Consider the following 20,015-nt stretch of genomic DNA (forward strand, 5'->3'; position numbering starts at 1 on the left):
GAGCTATAGCTAGCTAGCTATGTCATCGATTTAACTGCGGTACCCGATCGAGCGTCACATGAGCCGCATGCTGGAATATACCAGCACGGTAATAATCACAATATTGATCCGACTATGGCGATTCGAATCAACGTTGATCTCGATATGAAGCCTCGAGTGTCGCTCCGTGAGAGTGAGAGCGAGGAGGAAGAATCAGCGCCTAAATTACCTCCTCCTAAGCCCAAAAGTATGTACCACCAAAATATCTGCGTGATTGTGTTAACCATTATTCAGCTACATTCAAGAAGCGAGGCGGCAAAGCGCAGGCCAAACCAAAGATCGTTCGTGCCAGATTTGAGGTAAGACTACACTACAAATATAAATATGGAGAGTTTAGACTAACAAAAAATGGAAAAAGGAAGATGAGGAAGATGAAGGGTCTACGTTCAAGCTCAAAAAGTCGGGCAATATGAGCATCCACGCTCGAAAAAAGAAGAACTTGGATGCCCAGCAACAAGCTATCGCAGAATCAAAGACCAAGGATGACTATTTGGTTGATCTGAAAAAGGAAAACGAAAAGTACATCGCCAAAGAGGAAGAAGAGAGCGTAGAGCCCCAACAGGAAGAACAGAGCGTAGTGGGTGATGATGTGTCTTTCATTCCGCTAGACCCTGATCAACCTGCCCAACCCGTTCCCGAAGAAATAGTCATTGACGATGATGATGATGAGGAAGAGGAAATGGTCATTGAAGATGAACAGGAAGAAGAAGACAGTGAGTCTTCCGATGATGAATGGTATTTAAGCCAGCTGCGCAAGACCACTGGGGCCAGATCAATGCGAATGGTTGCGGCCGAAACAAGTCGCATCCCCGAAATGGAGCCGGTTATTGGCGCTTCAGCGATGGCCGACAAACTGAATCAACTCCGGGAACTACTAGAAGCCGAAGCGGAAAAAATTAATCAGGACATCGATTCCGCGCAGGCAACGCTAGATGAGATCACCCACCGGCAGGAGCAACTTCAAACCTCAATCGACGCTACTGCTCTGCAGGTCGAACAGGCACACCAACAAATCCAGCAGTCGCGGGTACAGCAAACTTGACCGTCCCCCGCAACTTAACCGTTATCTCCATTTATACCCCCTACTTCCATTATCTCCCCACTGCTCCGGACAAAAAAAGGTAAGCTCTAGAGATAGTACTACTCCGGATTAGAAAGTACTTCGACGAAGGTTTTTCGCTATGTGCCTGGCTGTGGACGGATGTACTGCTTGCATGGTCCGATGTCCGGGTCTGACTCAATCCTGGAGAAAATCCCGTCCCCCGAACCTAACTATTACTCATTTTTATCGAATACGGGCGGAATAAATAGCCAAGAGAAACGGTGTTTTATACGATAGGATCCGGGTATAAATATTGGCATTTTTTTCTTCTTTCACCATGCGTCCATCTCTTCTAGCAATGTTCAATAAGGTTAAGCCTCGACATTTGACTTCAATCGCCGATCTCACCTCTTCGGAGCTGAATAGCCTTGTTACGCGAGCGCTCTATCATAAGCAGAATGTGCGAAATGGCAAATTCCACGACGAGGTTCTCGGCAAGCCACTGGACGGCCAGGTCGTGTCGATGATCTTCAACAAGCGATCGACGCGAACTCGAATTTCGACCGAAGCCGCTGCTAAGTATCTGGGAGCCCACCCAATGTTCCTGGGCAAGGACGATATCCAGCTGGGTGTCAATGAGAGCATGTACGACTCGGCCCGGGTCATTTCGTCTATGACTTCGTGCATTGTAGCCCGAGTCGGCCCACACAGCGACATTCAGGAACTGTGTGCGACTTCGTCGGTGCCTGTTATCAACGCCCTGTGCGAGAAATACCACCCTCTTCAGGCCATTGCTGATATTGCCACTATCCGAGAGGCGTTTGGCGAGAATGCTAAGGGTCTCAAGGTTGCTTGGGTTGGCGACGCCAACAACGTGCTCCACGACCTGGCCATTGCCTGTGCCAAGACTGGTATTAACGTGGCTGCTGCCACTCCAAAGGAGTATCCAGTGAGCCAGGAGATTGTCGACATTATCAAGAAGGCTGGCACGGAGACTGGTGCGAGCCTGGAGCTCACGACCGACCCCAAGGTTGCTGTCAAGGATGCTGATGTTATCGTCACTGACACTTGGGTCTCAATGGGCCAGGAGTCCGACAAGGCGCTCCGGCTGCAGCAGTTTGCTGGATATCAGGTTACTAACGAGATGGCCGAGGGTGCCAAGAAAGACTGGAAGTTCATGCATTGCCTTCCGCGAAAGCCAGAGGAGGTGAGCGACGAAGTGTTCTACTCTGACCGATCGTTGGTCTTTGAGGAGGCTGAGAACCGACTGTACGCTGCCATTGCCGCGTTTGAGGGCTTCGTCGTCAACAAGGGCAAGCTTGAGTAAAAAAATCTTATGTATATACTATCTAACGAGTTATGTCTATCCTATTTGTGAAAAACTGTAACAAGGTCTACCATGAAGAATACCCACCTTCTAGTGTACTGGTCCCCCTAAACCCCCCTGGGGCTCCACTTCGTGGAGATTCTCCGCGAAGCGGAGCTACGGGAGCTCGAGGGCTGGCCCTCAAATACTAAACCCTCTATTGTACTTGGGAAGACCACTTTTTGCCCCCTAATCTATCCTTTTAAAGCATGTATTCTTAATGGTTCAAGGATTTTATACACGGTTCAAACAAAATGCATGCAGGTGTTGATTCTCAAGGAGGAATGGCTAAAGAAAAGCATTCAGCTGCTGATGCTTAAGAATGGACGGCTCAATGTTCCACTCCATAATCAACGAAGACGGATCTCCAAACATGCGGTTGGACTCAAACGGCCTGCCCCCGCTAACATGCCCCACAGTAATGTGAGGCTGGTCAGCAGAGCAAACGATTGCGTCGCCCGTTGAATCAATGAGCTCAACTCCTAGAGCCAGAGCCCGAGCATTGAACCCAATAGATACAATCTTCACATCAGCGTAGGCTGGCAGAGGAACATCTCCAAGACCATTCTTAGGGCGCTCTGGAAGCAACCCGTCGTATGTCTCCTGATAATACTCATAAAGTTCTTTCTCTCGATGGCTCCTACCCCTAGTGTGCACGAGGGTAACGTGGAACAGCTTGGTGAAGACTCCAGTGGCTTTAAGCTCGTCCCAGAAGTAACGATTCTCCGGATTCGCCGCGAAGAAAGCGTCTACCAGCTCTGGGATCGATGTTTGAGGGTCGATTTTGAGAAGGTAGTAAACGACTCTGTGCTTCTTTTTAACAACTTCTTGGTCGTTTATACCCGCCCTCACTGTCCCATTGTCTTTTTTTTTTGCCTTGCCAAAGAGACCCACGTCTTTCGCTTTGTATGCCAACCCAGCAGCAATTGCATCGTCCAGTTCCTGGGCAGAGACCTGCCGGATGAGACTCGGGTACTTTTCCCGCAGCGCATTAACTATCTTCTCCAAGTTAGCCCGAGAGCCATCCGCGACATTTAGGTCAATGACGGTGTCAAATTCGCTGTCTGGGAACTTGTAAGGAGCTAATGGCTGAAGCCGTTTAAAGAACCCGCCGCAGATGCCATCAATTTTGCGCTCATCGTAGTGTGACGACTGGATAGTTGAGTGGTTGTCGCCCCGGTCTGTAACTCGGGCTCTCGTAATTCGCCACAGCTCGTCGCGAGACACATCATCGGGGCAAAAGTTGAGGCAGATGAATTTAAGCCCAGACCGCTGGTCACGCATATCGTTGATGAGTTGCTCACGCTCGTGGAACATGTGGTTATTACGGTCGACAATAACCACTTCGCTCTCGTCCAAACAATTCACCGCTCCTCGTATAAGATACATCTTCTTCTGCTTGCCCGTGAGCTCATCGTTTTGGACGTGGCCCCACCCAAACAGATGCCTAAGAGCAACCCCCAGGGTCGTCTTACCGGATCCAATTACCGCCAGTGGCGCAATGACGTACTTTGTATCCCCCACATAGGCGTTTGTATGAGTTCCGTCCTCAGCATCTGCTAGTTCAATGCCCTTTTTGTTAACGTGCGCCAGGAACCTCTCTCGGAGTTCAATGATTCCATGGGACTGCTGATATCTATGCCGCAGCTTCGGATCTTTGTCGAGAATGGGAATTACAAAGTCCAGGTACTGGTTACATGCCGCCATATGCCGGTTGATGCGCAATTGCGAGCGCCCTTTACCGTGAATATAGCTCCTGGTAAGTTCTCGCCAGTCACGGTACATGAGATACGGCTCCTCGAACTTGTACTTAAAGAAAAAGTCACCGGAATCCCCTACATCTTCGTACTTGCACCGAATGACAAAGCCCTCAATATCTACACCATTCCACGACCCAGTCTCAGCACACTCTTCGAGGAATTTCTTGAGCCCCGCAACGTTTTCCTTGACCGTGTATGGAGTCGGAAAGAATCCATACTTCGCAGCAAACCGGTCTACGTCCTCAATGCTGTATGTAGCAAACTTGGGCGTATTCAAATTGAGGCCGTGGAGGTAAATACCCGCCCGGTCGCCTCTGTACGGCAGCACATGCTCCTCAAAATCGTCATCACACAACTCCCCGACAGCAGTGATATTGAGTCTATATAGCTCTTCAGCCAATTCCTTCTTATCAATGCCTCTCTGGGCCAAGTGACGTTCGACTCGCGTCTTAGCAACCCACGAGTGGTTCCTGTCAAGGTCCGGCGCATCCTCCCTCGGGCCCGTCGAGTGCTTACTCGTTACAAGCAGAGTCCCATCTTTGAGCCCAGCCATGAAAACAATACACCCGTTCTCCTTATTAGTGAGGTAGTACGGCCCGCGGGTGTGCTCTTCGATCCACTCCCACTTGGTAGTCGGCACTTCGCCCACGTTGAAGAACTTGTTGTAGCCTCGGACAACAATGCGGTCTCCAATGGTAAAAAGCCCTCGAGCGGTGGTAGGGAGGTTCACCTTGAGACTCCCGTAGTCCCACTCGTTGAACTTCCACCCGGTGACGACGAGTCCTTCGCGATCCCACACCCTGTACAGGCTCTTCTTGGCTCGCCCACGCTTGGAGGGGGCCTTTTCGGCCTCCTTCAGCTTCGAAATGAGCTCCGCAGTGGTCTCCCCACCGGGATCAGGCAGCAAACTGAGGCCCTGTAGGCCCTCGACCGCAGAATCAACGCTCATGGTTCGATATCAATTTTTTGGTGAGTGGTTCCGTCCTCCGTTCCGGTCTTCATCATGAAGATGTCCCCGGGGGCCAGCCCCCAAACCCCGGTAGCGACGCTCCGCGTCGGGTTAGGCTGTACCATAGAGTTACCAGTTAAAACCATTAATACCAATTGCCTTGCTGAGTCTTTTAAAGATCCAATGTGAAGACTTTAAGCGTAGTAAAGTAGGAGTTACCGCTATTTCCGCATTTTTTAGCACTCGATTGGGCTGTAACAGCGTGACAAAATCCCCCAACAGCTTTGTAACACCGTAACAAAATCTTAACCAGCTCTCTACATTTGACAACTCCGCGAAAGCAGAACTTCAGAAGAAGGGTGACTATATTCAGTGTTATCATAATAAGAGCTCATGAGCTTCATTGGAGCCCTGAATCATTAATGTGCTAACCGTGTATTGAACGACTTCTTCGATTCTCTCCGCGAAGCGTAACGACGGGGGCTGGGGGCTGGCCCCAGTACGTACGTCCCGTGCATTTGTTACTAGACTACTAGGGGGCCAGCCCCCGGACCCCCATAGCGACGCTCCGCGTCTGGTCAAGTTAGTATCATAAAGTTGCCAATTATACAAATTAATCACATTCGCTGAAGTTCGGTTTCTTCAGCGATCCACCCCATTGCAGAAGACCCTCCGCGCAGCGGAGCCACGGGGGTTCGGGGGCTGGCCCCCGAGTAAACCAGAGTAGGACTAGAAAGTACTAGTGAGAGGTTCGTTTGCGACCGGAAATGATGATCTCAAGCGCAATGAATACGACGATGATCGCCGCGTTGACAGTGACCTTGAAGGCGTTGGAGTAGCAGGCCCTGCCCTGGATGCACACATGGGCTCCCGAAGCATCGGTGATGGAATTGACGTCGTAGTAGTACCCGAAAAGCATATTGAGCAGATAAGAAGCCACTACCGGGGATAGCGCCAACAGGCCCCAGTTCTGGGAGAAGTGTTTCATGCCAAAAGAGTCGCCTACAATGGTAGGATACGCGCCGTAACAGAGGCCGTAAGAAAGCCCCGTGCCGATAGAGAGCATCCACAGGTGGGACGTGTCGCTGACCATGAGGCCAGCAATCTGCGTCATGAGGCTAATTGTACCAGCGCCTACTAAAAGCCAGGTGCGCTGGAGGTTATGCTTATGAGTGATGTAGTCCGAGAGAGACCCGCTTATGAGCCTCCCAGAGAAGCTGCTGAGGGAGATGATACCTACCTGGAGGGACTGGAGCTGCTGTAGTGACTCCTCGGAGACTTTGGTGCTGCCGGGGGCTAAGACCAGCGCTTTGGCAACATAACCACACGAGTAAATGTACATTTGTCCGACTCCAGACAGCAGGCCCATGACGGCGAAATGGGCCCAGAAAGTCTTGTTTTTGAGCAGAGTCGTGCCTCGAATGTCTATGGGAGGCTTATCATGGTGCGGCTCGGCGCTCGTCCGCAGCTGGTTCATTTCAATCGCCTCTTGCTGGGGAACCGCCTCGTAGTCCGGGATATTACGAATGAACTTGAGTCCTACAGCGAACAGGGTCATGGGAAGGAATGTAAGCAGCGTCAGGAAGCCGTACGTGTCTCCTGGGACGAAGATGGACGCAGTTGCCGAGATGACAAACGCAGAGAGCCCAAATGCAGCCATTGGAACCGATGTCGCGAACCCACGCGACTTGGGGAAATTGACTGCCGCACACTTGACGGCAGCCGAGAATGCAAAGGAGGATCCCAGTCCCACCAGCAGCAGGGCCCCCGCGAGAATAGGGACGGACCCTAGTTCAATCTTGTAAAGGTACCGCACTACGTAATAGCCGACAAAGGTCGACAAGCCGCCGACAAGAAGCGGGGTCAGGAACCCCTTGCGGTCGACGACAGAGCCGGCAATGGGGCCCGCCAGAGCGGTCCCCAGGTTGCCCACCATGCCAATGAACGAGGTACTCGTCGCGTTAAGCGACAGCCTCGATGCAACTTGCGGAGCATATGCCGAGTATAGATATAGCGTTCCGCCTCCCAGGCCTATCACGTGAGTTAGCTCCAAGCAGACTATTGTACCCCGCTAAATTTACGTGGTCGTCGAGAACAGGGTTGGTGATGCAAACTTACCCGCCAGAAAGCATGCCAGCAGGGACAGAGCAAGTTGAGACTGTCGACTAGGCATTACTAGAAATCTATAAATACATCAAAAAGCAAGCCTTTAAGCTGCTTTGGTCTAAATTTTTTTCGAAAACGAGCGAAATAAGGTCAGGTCAGGACCTTGATGGAATACTGTAGCGTTGATGACTTGTCAAACTCGATGGTTATGCAGTTTCCCCCCTGACAGGTACCGTTCCGCGCGTGCACAGCCGAACACTATTAAATTCCTCAGCCTTACGCTCCAGGGGTAGATACTATCTCGGTTGACCCTCCTGGACAAATTTTTTCTTCGAAATGTTGGAGTGGTAATAGAGGGATAATAATATCTTAAAGTTACAGCTGATGAAGTAAAACCCTACTTCTCACCTGTGTCTGAGTGTGTGGGGTATGACGTCAGTCTGAAATGGTCCTCAGCCAACTGATGGTTGACTACCGTAGGTAGTTTATAACTCCTTATTGTACACATTTGCATAACATATAGGTTGTCTAGTTATTATACCATGCAGTTTGGTTTGATTTTAACTGTATGTTGAAAGGCGATGGATATCTAGAGCTGCATGTCTCACTTGTGCGGCTCAACCATTCAAGAAATATTCGCCAACAAGTAGACGTAAACTATTTGCTGGAGCAAAAATGGTCATGCTTAAGCAGTATGGAATAGTACAAATATATCTTATATTCTCACATAGACCTACAATAGATGTTAAATTGACAACCACACAATAACATGGAAGCTCTGCCCTTTTTTGATGACAATAAGTGATTTCGGCCCAAGACTGAATGTGAGCGATACTCCGCTGCTATCAATTGCTTGTTCAGCCTCAATGACTTTCTCTATGATATATTCCCTAAGAACTATTATTATTATTTTACCAGCATTTACCTAGTTCAGTGCATTCGTCATGCGGTAGCACCATAACAAACAACCCATAATACCGTACGATATCACTGAACTCAGCCGCATGAGCCGCACATACATTTCGTTGGTACTACTGTAACTCATTCCGTTCTTGGTATCTGAGCCATAGCTAATAATACTTACAACGGCTAAACTTCTAGCACTTTCCAGCAAGATTTCTCTAGTAGATTTAAACTACGAGGATTCCACCAACTATCAAGTGTGTGTGTGTGGTTGATAGGTGAAGGCACATTTGGTAGGTGGAGCGCGCGGGCCTGGGGTAGGTGAAAAATTACGGAACCACTCGCAAACGAAATCAAACGGTTTCGATGCCAAATGGTACTCGGTAGAATATGCCAGGGCCATGGCCTGCTAAGATGGATTGGCAGAAGGGCAATGTCGTCCCTCTCGTCGGTTCAGACTCTTCCACCCCCCACGCCGCTCAAGGTCGCCTTCTTCGGCACCGACGAGTTCTCTCTTGCATCTCTAAAAGGACTTTACAGCCATATGAAGGCTAGCGATCAGATTAGATCCATTGATCTTATCACAAGGACCCCAAAGCGCGTTGGCCGGGGCAGATCGCAGGTCAAGGATACTGTGGCCGCAGAGTTTGCGGCTCGAAGCGGAGTCGACGTTCTCCGCGCCGAGAATGATAGTGAAATCATTAATTTGGCCCAGAACGATTACGACCTGGCCATCGCTGTGTCGTACGGGAAAATGATACCTGGCGCGTTTCTGCAAAAGGTAAAGTTTGGCGGGCTCAATGTGCACCCTTCGCTGCTTCCCTCCCTAAGAGGAGCTGCCCCCATTCATCATGCATTGCTGCGGAAGCACGAGTTTACAGGCGTATCTATCCAGACTATTCACCCGACCCAGTTTGACCGGGGTAGGGTAATTTTCCAGACCAGCCAAATTCCAATTGGCCGCCAAGATACGATCAACTCTCTTGCCAGTAAACTTGCATCCATTGGTGCAGACAGCTTGCTTTACGTTATAAAAAATAGGCTATTCGAACTGAAAGAATACGCTGATGCACCGAATATCGCTGCTTATAAGCAGTCGTATGCGCCAAAGCTGTCCTCCACTTGCAAGCAGGTCGATTTTAGTAAGGATAACTTGGAGAGCATCCTGCTCAAGTATCGTGCGTTGGGTTCTGTGCACGTCTTCCAGAACATTTACTGCACAAAGAAGAAGGACAGGAAGAACAAGCTTACCCAGAACCGGCGGATAATCCTAAACCACATCAAAGATGCCAAGGAGGTGTTCCCATGTCTGGACGGCCACACAAGGAACTTGTCACTAGCGGAGTACACGTTTTGCGAGCATGACGGTAAAGAGTACGCATTGATCAAGGTTCAAGGTGGTGCAATTGCATGCGATGCGATGCTTCTGGAGGGATACGAGGAGCAGCCGATCGATCGTTACAAGATCTCATGCAGTAAGCGCGGTGTCTACTGTAACCAACTGCTGATAGAGCCTCCAAAGTAATGATATGACTTGTATATATATAGAATAACTGTGATGACCTGTACAAAATATATGAACACTATAAGAAACATCTTCAACTAGAGAGAGAAATGGTAATATTTCACTTTCAATATAACATCAATCATTAGTTCTGCATCTGATGCAGCCTATTGAATTGATTCACTGCAACACCAATCTGTTTGAATAGGAACCGTCGGCTTGTCGTATCGGAAACTGGAATAAACGGTCCCTGGATCCCTCCTCGAATAATCAATGCCAGTCCCGTTCTCTCCATCGCAATGGTCTGCAAATCCTGCAATGGCACCTCCCACTCAACGGTCATCTTCACATTGGACATCAACATTATCCTCTCAAATGTAACCATGACAATCATTTCATCTCCACTCATGCTAATATGCGCAAGGTAATTGTCGTTGAAGTAGTTACCATTCTCAACCTGCTTCAGCCAAGACTGTCCAATCGCCTCACGCATAGAGTACGGCCTCACAATTCCGTCTTTACCAATGAATCGCGCAGGGCGAACCTTGTCAATGGCATCAGCATCAAATACTGTCGTAGTATTCCTCACGCCCTCGCTTACATTGTTCGCAAAGTCAAACAACCCGATAGCCGTCTTGGTAGGCAAACCAACAAGTCCTTTACCAAGCCCTTTGAAAAAACCTGCCGCACCTTCTCTTGAAGCGCCCTCCATTGGATTAAGCGCCAGTCCGCTAACGCCACTGGTTATTCCCTCAAACAGTGAATTGGCTCCACTCGCTAGACCATACAAAGCATGCTTTGGCTTATTCCTCGTCATCTTCATTCTCCGCTTGTTCTGGAAATTTTCATCCATCGTGGCGACAGACAGACCCTTTGAAATACTACCAGTAACCTTCGAGATCGAGTCTGACACACCAAAGATGGATTTCTTCATAAAGCTGACACCACCTTTGGCCAATCCAATACCAAGCTCTTGTGGGCGATCATTCAAAATATAGCCCTGATATGGTTCATAAAAGATATCCATAAATCCGGAGCTAAGGTTATTGAACAAACCAACCGGATTACCAATGAAATCAGCCGATCCCAGTATCTTGTGGACCTGGTACAAAAATTCTTGGCTATAGTGTGTGCCAATGGATTGATAGAGTAATGGCAGCGGCGTTCGGACGTTCTCCATTATCAGTGCATTAAGTCTGACCGGCGCGTCGTTGATGTTACCTATCGCCATGGTGAGAATATTGAAGAAGAACATTATTGCGTTATCAGCGCTTGGACGATCTTCGACATTAACTCGTTCGGTACGAACGAATGACAGATCCATTTGAGCCGGTTGAATATGCAACACCTCGAAGTACACGTCCAGACCAGACGTGTCACGGTTAGGCTGCGGAATATCCAAACTCTCGTCGCAAAGTTTATCTGCTTCGTCTCCAGTCCAATCAGACCCTGGACTCTTCGCAAATTCCATAAGAGCGAACAAAAAGTCTTCGTCAATCTCCAGTGTCATCTGTTGCAATAGCATAGTCGCATGCTTGATATACAAGACACCATGCGATTCATCCTTCACGCGGGTAATTGACGCAGAGAAGGTTGGATGAGACTCAATTTCGCGGCCGCTCTTCGGGATGACACTAGGGAATAAAATAATTGGATAAATTCCGCCGTAGAGCTGGTTGTCGATTTGTATCCACTTCATCTTTACCGAGAAAGTATCAAACAATTCTGACGATCGGAAGTTGAACTCGAATCCACGTAGAGTAACATAACAAAGTTCCATCAGCCTCCTGTTAATCAATGAAATACCAACTCCTTCGAACTTTATGTTGATGTTCATCACCACATCCTTGTCCTCTTCCTCCTTTAAACTAAAAACTTCCACTTGTGACGACGACGCCGTTGAACCCAAGGAAGCATTAGTTTTAAGTCGGTATAGACTATTCTCGGGACTATAATCGGTAAGAACAAGAGTTTGGGTAGGTCCATCGGCAACAACGTTGAGGTCGACAATTCCACCAGGAACTGTGTTCAAATGAGGCACCTTCATCGGTTGAAGGTTGCCAATTTCAGCTAACTGCACTCGTCTCTGCTTGCCGTTTGACTGAATCATAATTTCCTTCACTGGGGCAGCGGGATAATCCCATGAGTAAGGCATAACACTCTTTCCTGGGACCCTATATCGAATGGGATCAAACCGAGGGTGAGAAGACAGCTCTGCTCCTTGCTCGTCAACATAAGGGTTGGTCTGGAAGAAAATAAACTCCAAGTTGGTGAAATTTCTGATAGAAAAAGGCCAGTTTTTACCTGCATTTGAGACGTGCAGGTAAAGAGTAGCGTTCTCAAGAATAGTATCAACCTGCAGCAAAACATATTTCCTTGCCTGTGTGATGAGCTTCACATGACTTTTGCCAACATTAGAAATGTTAAATGGTGCCGACCAGTCAGAGTTAATAAATCGAGCATTCAATTGTTTGGTATCACTCTGCCTCATGAAATGAATTGGTTCAATGCTACCGGCCGACACAGTATACAGATGTGACGAGTTCGGATCTCGGAACTGAATATCTTCTTGGAAGTTATTCTTGATAACGAATCTTGGCGAGATAGTAACAATCTTAGTGAGCTTGTACTTGCCATGTCCTTCCGAAACATTCACGCCCAAGCTAATTTCGTATTGGTTATTAGACGAGGGTATGACAACTTCATAGTCGCTTCCTAGCGCTTCGAAACTTTGTGGTCCACTCCATCTGGAATCTCCAACACGAAGAAGCGCTCGATTGGTCCTGTCGTCGTTCTCAAACGACCACATCTTTGGCAAAGCGCGTTTCATGGAACCTAATAAAATATTAGTAACTTTGACAAACTACTGCAATGTTCATCTTACCTTGTGCGCCCGGTAGAGAGACCGAAGACACCTTAGAAGTAGCGATGTTTGTGCGTGTCTTAACCTGTAGATCCAATCCTGTTTTGTTAAGGACAAGATACGGCGAATATACTACCACTTGGTAGCCTGTTCCTGAATCTGCCTGGTTGCTAAAAAATAACCGTTAGTAACAAAAAAATTTCAAGCTCAACTGTAAGTCCAACTTACAAGTAATGTAGCCGTAGCTTCAGCTTTTGTCCATCCGGTGATCTGGTGGTTAGGAACTTCTCTTGCTTGAACTGGCTGTCATTAGAACTCAGAACGATGGCAAAATCAGTCTGGTCATAACCTGCTTCCTTCGGGTGTACACTGAGCAATAGCAGATGGGAAAGCTGCACAACATGCACTGGACTAGTGCCGCCCTTTTTGACGAAGTTGCTCCAGTCTTTCTTAACGTTCTTGTCATATATTCGGTAGCTGAAATCAAATGGCAAAAGGTTGACAATCTCTACCGGGGCAGAGAGAACCACAGTCATGTTGGGATACACCCTATTCAATGGCAACAGCTTGTCATATTTCGCATCAACTTGGAAGTAAAATGGAGTTGATTCATTGGAATTAAGCGGTCCACAAGGTATCGACGGGGATGAAGACTGGAGGGTTTTCCATTCAATTGGGGACGACCAATCAAAGCCTAACGCTGGCTGCGGACGGAATCTAAATGGCTTGTCATAGCAGTACTGAATAGGAACTGCTCGAGATTCTCCTGGCTGAAGCCTCCACTGGATGTCAGTATCAACCACATTTAACTCCACGTCGACTTGAGAATTGTTCTGCAGTTTGAGAGCAGATCGCATAATGATCTTTTTCAAGTCATTCTCAATATTAATCTCACAAACCAACCGGTGGAGTACGTTGTGGGTCTTTGGCTGGAGAATATAGTAATGCTCCCCTACGCTCGTCACCGAGATATTCTTAACAGTCTCATATGGACTATCCAGCAACTTCACGCGGAGGTGAACATTCTGCATATCACTGCTTAAATTCTCTCGGACAATCGCCCAGTCAAAGAAGCGCCATGGAATCTCTTCGCCATCTTCAACTCTAGCACAATCCTGAGACAGCTGTGATTTGCTGTCATCAGTATCGGCAGACACTTCGATTGGGAACCCAGTCTCATTTCTAACTCTGTATGGTGCACCCGAGTCTCTTGGTCTCGTCAGCAAGTCCTTGTTATCCTTGTTCTCATTCACATACTCCAAAGACTTGTTGAGCAAAGAGATAGTCTGAGAGGTGAGAGTAATGTCCATCAACTTTCTGGAGATTAAGCTGACAAACAATGCTTTGCTTGGCGGCGTTTTCGAAACATGGAGACCAATATCCCAAGTCTCAATCAATGGTTCCCATACCGATTTTTCGACGTTGTAAACGTTAGTGAAGGTTTCCGCAGACATATCAAGCTTGAGATCCGAGCTCCAGTTTTGAATAGTCGCAGCAAAGGGCTTTACGCAGAAGTCAATGATGGGGATTTCATGGTTTTTACCAATCGCAATAAACCTAAATCCTTCAAATTCGGCGTTCAACTCTTCACCTCTAATGACCGTTACCTCCTTGCCATTTGACTTATTTGTTCCACTATTATGGTAACCAATACCACGTGTAGACTTCGACTTCGGCTTCGATCTCGAGCTTTTGGCGGCAGACATCCTTGAAGATTTGGCAAACTGCGACATTCTCCTAAACCTGGAGTACTTTGGTGACATAGGGCTCTGAGGAGCACCCTGGTCCTCGATCGCAGTCTTTGCATTGGCAAGCTTAGAAGCCCTGGAAATGATATCCGATGCCAACAACATGTCTCGGAGCGAAAGCCGCAAAACAAGCGGTTCCACAGCAATTTGAACAGACGACAGGAAGTGCGTTGCATCGGCATTCCTGTTGTCCATTGACGCAGTAACCGAGAAATCGTCAAGAACTCTTAATCTCAAATCATCGAACCGATCCATTTGGCACAAGAACATGCCAACTTTGCTCACCGAGACGGTCGTCGTACTTCTCTGTGACAGTACCAGCTGATCAGTTTTGAACACAATTGCTTCAGAGTTCATTACACTCGGGTTTGCTAGAATGATCAAGTAAGCATCGACGATATTCACGTGGAACGATAGATTAGAATTGGTAGATGAAGTCTTGTTTAATGACAGTGTGCTCGATGCAGCAGACTCTTGCTGACTGAGGTTGTCCAATTCTTCTTCATCAACGTCCTCTTCTAGCTCAACAGTACTTGGCAGCTCGGCGAACTCTTTGAGGGCAAGAAGATAGTCAATGGCTAGAATCATCTTTGGGCTATCCACTGTCAGCATTAAATCAGTATGCCCTTCCTTGAATGTTGCACGGCACATGAATTGGGATTCGTCATGATCAATTGATGGAATAATTTCGTTGAATTTGTTGTCCTTCTCGGTTCGCGTGTCGTTAACAGTGAAGGAGTGAATATGCACGTCAGACTCCCAAGAGCTATCGCCTTTCATCTTAAACGAAACGCCGGCTTCGTTCAGAATAAAGCTAGACAACGAACAAGCTTTTTGAACCTGGTCATTCGTAGTCTCGGCGGTATTGTGGAAGAGATACAGACCAATTGAATCGATATGGAAAGAGAAATCCATTTTATCGTTTTGCGTTGGTTCTGGACTGTCGACAGTGCTTAGCTGAGCAGAAGAATCCGGCTTCACTCCCAGGTTTTTCGCGGTCCTTAGTTCTTCCTCCAGTTCATCGAATTCATTCTCTTCAAGACCACTAACATCGAATGCTCCCGGGAGAGTACGAGAGAGTTCCATAAGATACTGATATTGCAGTTCGGTCAGTTTAAGTTCCACATTTGGCATAGTCGCTGATATGGTTAGAGCGGGCTTTCGGAGACCTGGTGCTGGTGCCAGGTATGTCATGCCGAGCGCAATGTCCAAATTATCAATAATTTCTAACTTTTGGCACATATTCTCAAAATAGAACTCAGAAGTGAGCCTAGTAGACCTTATACCAGCGGACAAAATATTGGCTGTCGTCTCCTCGAGCGTTTCAAACTTATTTTCCAAATAAATTTCACCGAGTTGAGCAGTGAGTAAGTCAACTTCATCTGTCCATGCGCTGGGTTTGGGGAACACTAAAATTGGTGTCTTCACCAAAACATCCAGGTGAATCTTAGCGGCATCTTCAATCTGATTGGCTTGATTAAGCGCTGCCTGTCTCGCGGCATCGTACAGACCCTTCATCTGGTTCAGCCTCATCAAGAACTTGAAGATCTTGGAAAGCGGTTCTTCCACAACATTCAATCGGATGGATCCAGCTCTGAAGTACACAGACGAATTATAGTTCAGTTCGTTGACCTTCTCCGGCGTGAAAGTTTGGTACTTAAAGTGGGCAAGATCGTCACCTTCGATAGAAATAAGTTGACGAAGCATTGAATCACGCCTAGTACCCTGGTCAATATCATCATGCAGAGTCAAACTGCCGATTCGCGATTCGATGTTCATGGTCTCTGATACCAGTCTTACTCCCACAACGGCAGAATCCAACTTTAGCGTAGCTAGCTTAATGCCCTCGTCATTCAAAACCAAGATAATACTGCTCAAGTTGACCTTGACGTCGATAACAGAGTCATCCTTGTGCTCATCCGTGCTCAAAAGCGAACCAGAATCATCTATAGTGTTATCGTCACCATCGCCAATAGCGTGCTGATTATTGCTCTGATTTGGCTTCGTAAAGGTTGTAATGATGAAATCAAGGAGAGTCAGGGAGGATTTTGGCTCCAAAATGAATTGTAGGGTAGACAGACTAATCTCAACCTTTTGGTCGAACAATTCCTTTTCAGAGTTTTCTCGCTTCATCCGCCAGTACTGCACATTGAACAAGTCTTTCGTAACAACTCCTGGATGGGATGTAACAAACTTCCTTAAGTTGGGCGTACTTTGCTGGTCGATGAAGTCCTCGATTGACAAGCTGCTAAGAGTGACATCGGCAAACATTTCAGAAGGCTTGAAGTAGTAACTCAAGGAGAACTGCTCCAAGTTAAGGTCAACAAGCTGCTCCTGCTCAAAAGTGGACTTGTTAGTCGATCTAAAGAGCGCCAAATTGACAGTATCGACCTTGAAATCGAACTCAAAGATCTTCTGATCACTGGTACCACTCGAACTTGCTGATCCTGGAGCTGTTGATCCGGCTCCAGAAACTAGTGTCGCCGTATCGTCGTTATCAGGAACATCCTCTAATATTGGCCTCTCTCCCAGCAACGAAAATGATCGATCCCGGGTGATACCGTTTGTTACCGGAGTTTGCGTTCCGCTATCGCTCTCTTCGTCGTCGAAATTTGGAATGGACTTGTCGATTATTTGCATCAGTGTCTGATATTTAATATCAGACATAGACGCTCTAAACACGGGGAGATTGCCGGAAACCTTGAACTTAGTCAAACTGTGAGCTTCAGGGAGGATGGATATTTCAACCAAGAAATCCATATTAATGCGATCAATAACATAGGCCGGATTCTGGGCATTCTTTGCGTCGAGCTGACGCATGGTCTCCCTCACAGTTGGGCCAAGTAAGAACTGGGTTGAATGCAGACGCAAGTTGAACTTGTCATACATTAAGTTTTCCAGCTTCTTCCAATCCGATTCAGAGTATTGCTGTGTCCTCTTTGCCTTCACTTCCTCGAGCACATCACGGCTAACGAGATCACTGACAATGGAAATGTGGCCTGCATCAATAATAGCACAGGGTGACTCCCATCTGGTGCTATCTAAGGGCACAACAATCAGAGGAGCTTGAAGATCCATCTTGATATCGATGGTTTTGTGCTCCTGCAAAGCATATTCCAGGCCGAGTCTAGTTTGATCCCGAAGTCCCTCAACTGTAGCCCCAGCGGCATTCATAATTGCGCCAATCGTTTCTAAATGAGTCTTCGGAGGCTTGAAGAATTTGTGGATGGTTTCAATAAATGCCACATTGTAGTAGACAGTAATTGACTTGAGCTTGGCGTTAAGCTTTGAGTCAGCAGATTCATCTAATGGGTTGTGCTCGAAAGAGAGCCAGAAAAATGCATCGCTATCTTCCTCGTTATCCTTGTCAACATCTTGGGGAGACGACTCCAACTTCTTGACAGAGACGACTTGTTGATAGAGAGAAGTATTCGTTTTATCATCGACGCGAAGTTCCTGGAGGCTGATATTGGTGAGAAACGAATCTGGCCGATTGTAGAAGTTAGCCTTAAAGCCGTTGAAAGAGATAACAGCAAGATCCTTATTTGCGCCATGCGGATCTACCTTGAGGCTGAAGCTGCCAGTCTCTAGCGCAGTTTCGATCTCCATAGTAATGCGGTCTTTGGGAATATCAATGGCGCCTGAGAGTGCCTGCTTCTCATCCCACTCTATAGCGTCGTAGAGTTCTTTCTTTTGCTCATCTGTCAGAGTAGTGATGCTCTGCTCTTCGGTCTGCTCACTGCTGGCAGTCCCGGCCGCTGAGGTACCCCACAGCCAGGTATACCAACCTCCCGCCTGTGATTGTTGTTGCTGAGCTTGCTGCTTTTGCTGGAGTTCAATAAACGCTCGTTCCTTGCGTAGCTCAGACTTTGCGAGCGTACGGTAAAATCGCAAGTCGTCATAGTCGAGCTCTTTTTCAAAGCCGTCGAACAATTCTTGATCCTCAGGGGGCAAGCTGCCAGCAGTTTTGGATTTCTTGTACAGTTCAATGTATTTGAGCCTGTCGTCGTGCCGCCTTTCAATGTACTCCCAAGACCACTCTTTGCGCTTCTGATGAATTTGGCTGAGAACAACTTCTCCAGCGTATTTAAACCAGGCTCTTGGGTCCTTGCTGACTTCGACCTGAGGCCTGTACCGCTTAAACTCCCTAGTCTTCATGTAGAGATGGAAAAGGTCGGCTGTCCACAGGGCATCTCTATATTGATCACTGTCAAACACAAAGCCGAGATCGTCGAAAATCAATTGCGCTGCTAGCTTCGGTGTTGTTGCAGTGGTTCCATGCTTGTTCATAGTGATTTTGCCTACACCAGAAACAGGGCGCAGTATGTATTGATTCGATTCGGTCAGGTCGTCATGATTGGTCGGAATCGACTTTCTGCACTGTTCGATAAATTTTTCAGTGGTGAGATCCTCATCATTACAGAGCAGCTCGGAATCGGTATTCCAATAGAGCGATAAGGCACTTAGGGTCGCAAGTTTCTTCGTGATGGCTGTGGCGTTCTGGATGAAGATTGGGTTCCACTCGCCGTCGGTAGACACAGCCGAGAGCTCATGAAGCGTGGCGCCGAGCGAATAAGGATGACCAGGAACACTGTCCTTGTCTTCGTATCGGATGTGGATGTTCTTAATGGTGATCTGCAAATTATCCACGATCTTAGTCACTAGAGAGTCGGTGAAGCTTTGGTTCTTCTGGATTTCTTCTTCTGTCATGCCGGCCGTGACATTCTTATCTAGGAGCTCAAAGCTCTCCAGCCGTTCTTTCTTAAGTGCCTGGGCACGAGCTTCCTCGTCTTCGGCGTCGTAGGGCTGGCTCAGATTAGGCACCGCCAGAAGGTACACATCTTCAATGACTATCTTGACCGGTTTATTCTTGAGGTTCGACCATGGAATCTGCAGAACCAATTCACCCAAATGGCCTTTGATTACGTCTACCGGGAGTTTGAACTCGTCCAGTGCCTATTAACAATGTTAGAATCAATCTCCAAAAAAATGAATCTCTTACCTCTTTCTTAAGCTCCAAGTCCCGCAGCTTAACATCTCCACTCCAGATACCAATATTCAATTGCTTCGGGTCGAAGTTTTGGACCTAGCAATAACCCTCTGTTAGTGACCCTATGACCCGGATGGATTTTTATATACCAAGCCAACAAACATACATAAGAACCCTATAACACGTTAGCACAGTTCAATTAAGCATTGGGAACAAATGGACATACCAAAAACCGATTCAACAGTGATGCCACTAACGATTCAAGCATTATAACCTTTTACGTTGGTTTAATAGCACCTACTCTCTGCACGATACGTTCTCTGTCGGTTTATCTTATGGCGAGTGATGAGTGGGCACGTATCTGTGGGCGGGCTGAAGTTGGGAAGATGGACGTACACAGCCTAACTGCGGTTCACAGCAAGGTGATATCTATAGGGAAAGATCTACGTTGATACAGTTGCTATACGGCATTCATGTACTGAGATCTGTCTTCCATCATTGTTTATGTATATATGTTACTTTATACGGGATCAACTTTGATCTAGCAGATAGCTATATGGCTCTACATATATAGCAATATGCACAGCCGCATGAGCCGCACTGTCTCACCGAAATAAAATACCGCCAATCTAAGTGAACTAAATACCATAAGAATTCAAAGTTCTAATCAGTTTCAGTTACCAGTATATGACCGATGAAGACCAACATTGCTAACCGATGAGATGAATCCCGTTATGTTTCGCAG

General features: G+C 47.3%; 6 protein-coding genes across 6 annotated transcripts; 3 read left to right on the forward strand and 3 right to left on the reverse strand.

Moving 5' to 3' along the window:
- Positions 1 to 114: 114 nt before the first annotated feature.
- Positions 115 to 1,081, forward strand: TRVA0_034S01134 (uncharacterized protein; the record flags this gene model as incomplete). Its single annotated transcript, XM_076686214.1, has 3 exons — positions 115 to 226; positions 274 to 338; positions 398 to 1,081. 3 exons carry the CDS (start codon positions 115 to 117, stop codon positions 1,079 to 1,081), a joined length of 861 nt encoding a protein of 286 aa, XP_076539572.1.
- A 358-nt stretch (positions 1,082 to 1,439) lies between these two features.
- ARG3 (ornithine carbamoyltransferase) lies at positions 1,440 to 2,408 on the forward strand (the record flags this gene model as incomplete). Its single annotated transcript, XM_076686215.1, has 1 exon — positions 1,440 to 2,408. The coding sequence occupies one exon, from the start codon at positions 1,440 to 1,442 to the stop codon at positions 2,406 to 2,408; it is 969 nt and encodes a 322-aa protein (XP_076539573.1).
- A 327-nt stretch (positions 2,409 to 2,735) lies between these two features.
- Positions 2,736 to 5,156, reverse strand: TRL1 (tRNA ligase; the record flags this gene model as incomplete). The annotated part of the gene is made up of 1 exon (XM_076686216.1): positions 2,736 to 5,156. One exon carries the CDS (start codon positions 5,154 to 5,156, stop codon positions 2,736 to 2,738), a length of 2,421 nt encoding a protein of 806 aa, XP_076539574.1.
- A 739-nt stretch (positions 5,157 to 5,895) lies between these two features.
- Positions 5,896 to 7,329, reverse strand: TRVA0_034S01200 (uncharacterized protein; the record flags this gene model as incomplete). The annotated part of the gene is made up of 2 exons (XM_076686217.1): positions 5,896 to 7,187; positions 7,275 to 7,329. The coding sequence occupies 2 exons, from the start codon at positions 7,327 to 7,329 to the stop codon at positions 5,896 to 5,898; spliced, it is 1,347 nt and encodes a 448-aa protein (XP_076539575.1).
- Positions 7,330 to 8,598: 1,269 nt separating this feature from the next.
- FMT1 (methionyl-tRNA formyltransferase) lies at positions 8,599 to 9,690 on the forward strand (the record flags this gene model as incomplete). The annotated part of the gene is made up of 1 exon (XM_076686218.1): positions 8,599 to 9,690. The coding sequence occupies one exon, from the start codon at positions 8,599 to 8,601 to the stop codon at positions 9,688 to 9,690; it is 1,092 nt and encodes a 363-aa protein (XP_076539576.1).
- Positions 9,691 to 9,814: 124 nt separating this feature from the next.
- Positions 9,815 to 19,538, reverse strand: VPS13 (membrane morphogenesis protein VPS13; the record flags this gene model as incomplete). Its single annotated transcript, XM_076686219.1, has 6 exons — positions 9,815 to 12,504; positions 12,554 to 12,702; positions 12,761 to 19,236; positions 19,283 to 19,366; positions 19,437 to 19,445; positions 19,497 to 19,538. The coding sequence occupies 6 exons, from the start codon at positions 19,536 to 19,538 to the stop codon at positions 9,815 to 9,817; spliced, it is 9,450 nt and encodes a 3,149-aa protein (XP_076539577.1).
- Between the last annotated feature and the right edge of the window lie 477 nt (positions 19,539 to 20,015).

This window comes from Trichomonascus vanleenenianus (assembly GCF_965637985.1).
Source record: "Trichomonascus vanleenenianus strain CLIB 3782 genome assembly, contig: TRVA0_034S, whole genome shotgun sequence".
Classification (NCBI taxonomy): domain Eukaryota; kingdom Fungi; phylum Ascomycota; class Dipodascomycetes; order Dipodascales; family Trichomonascaceae; genus Blastobotrys; species Blastobotrys vanleenenianus.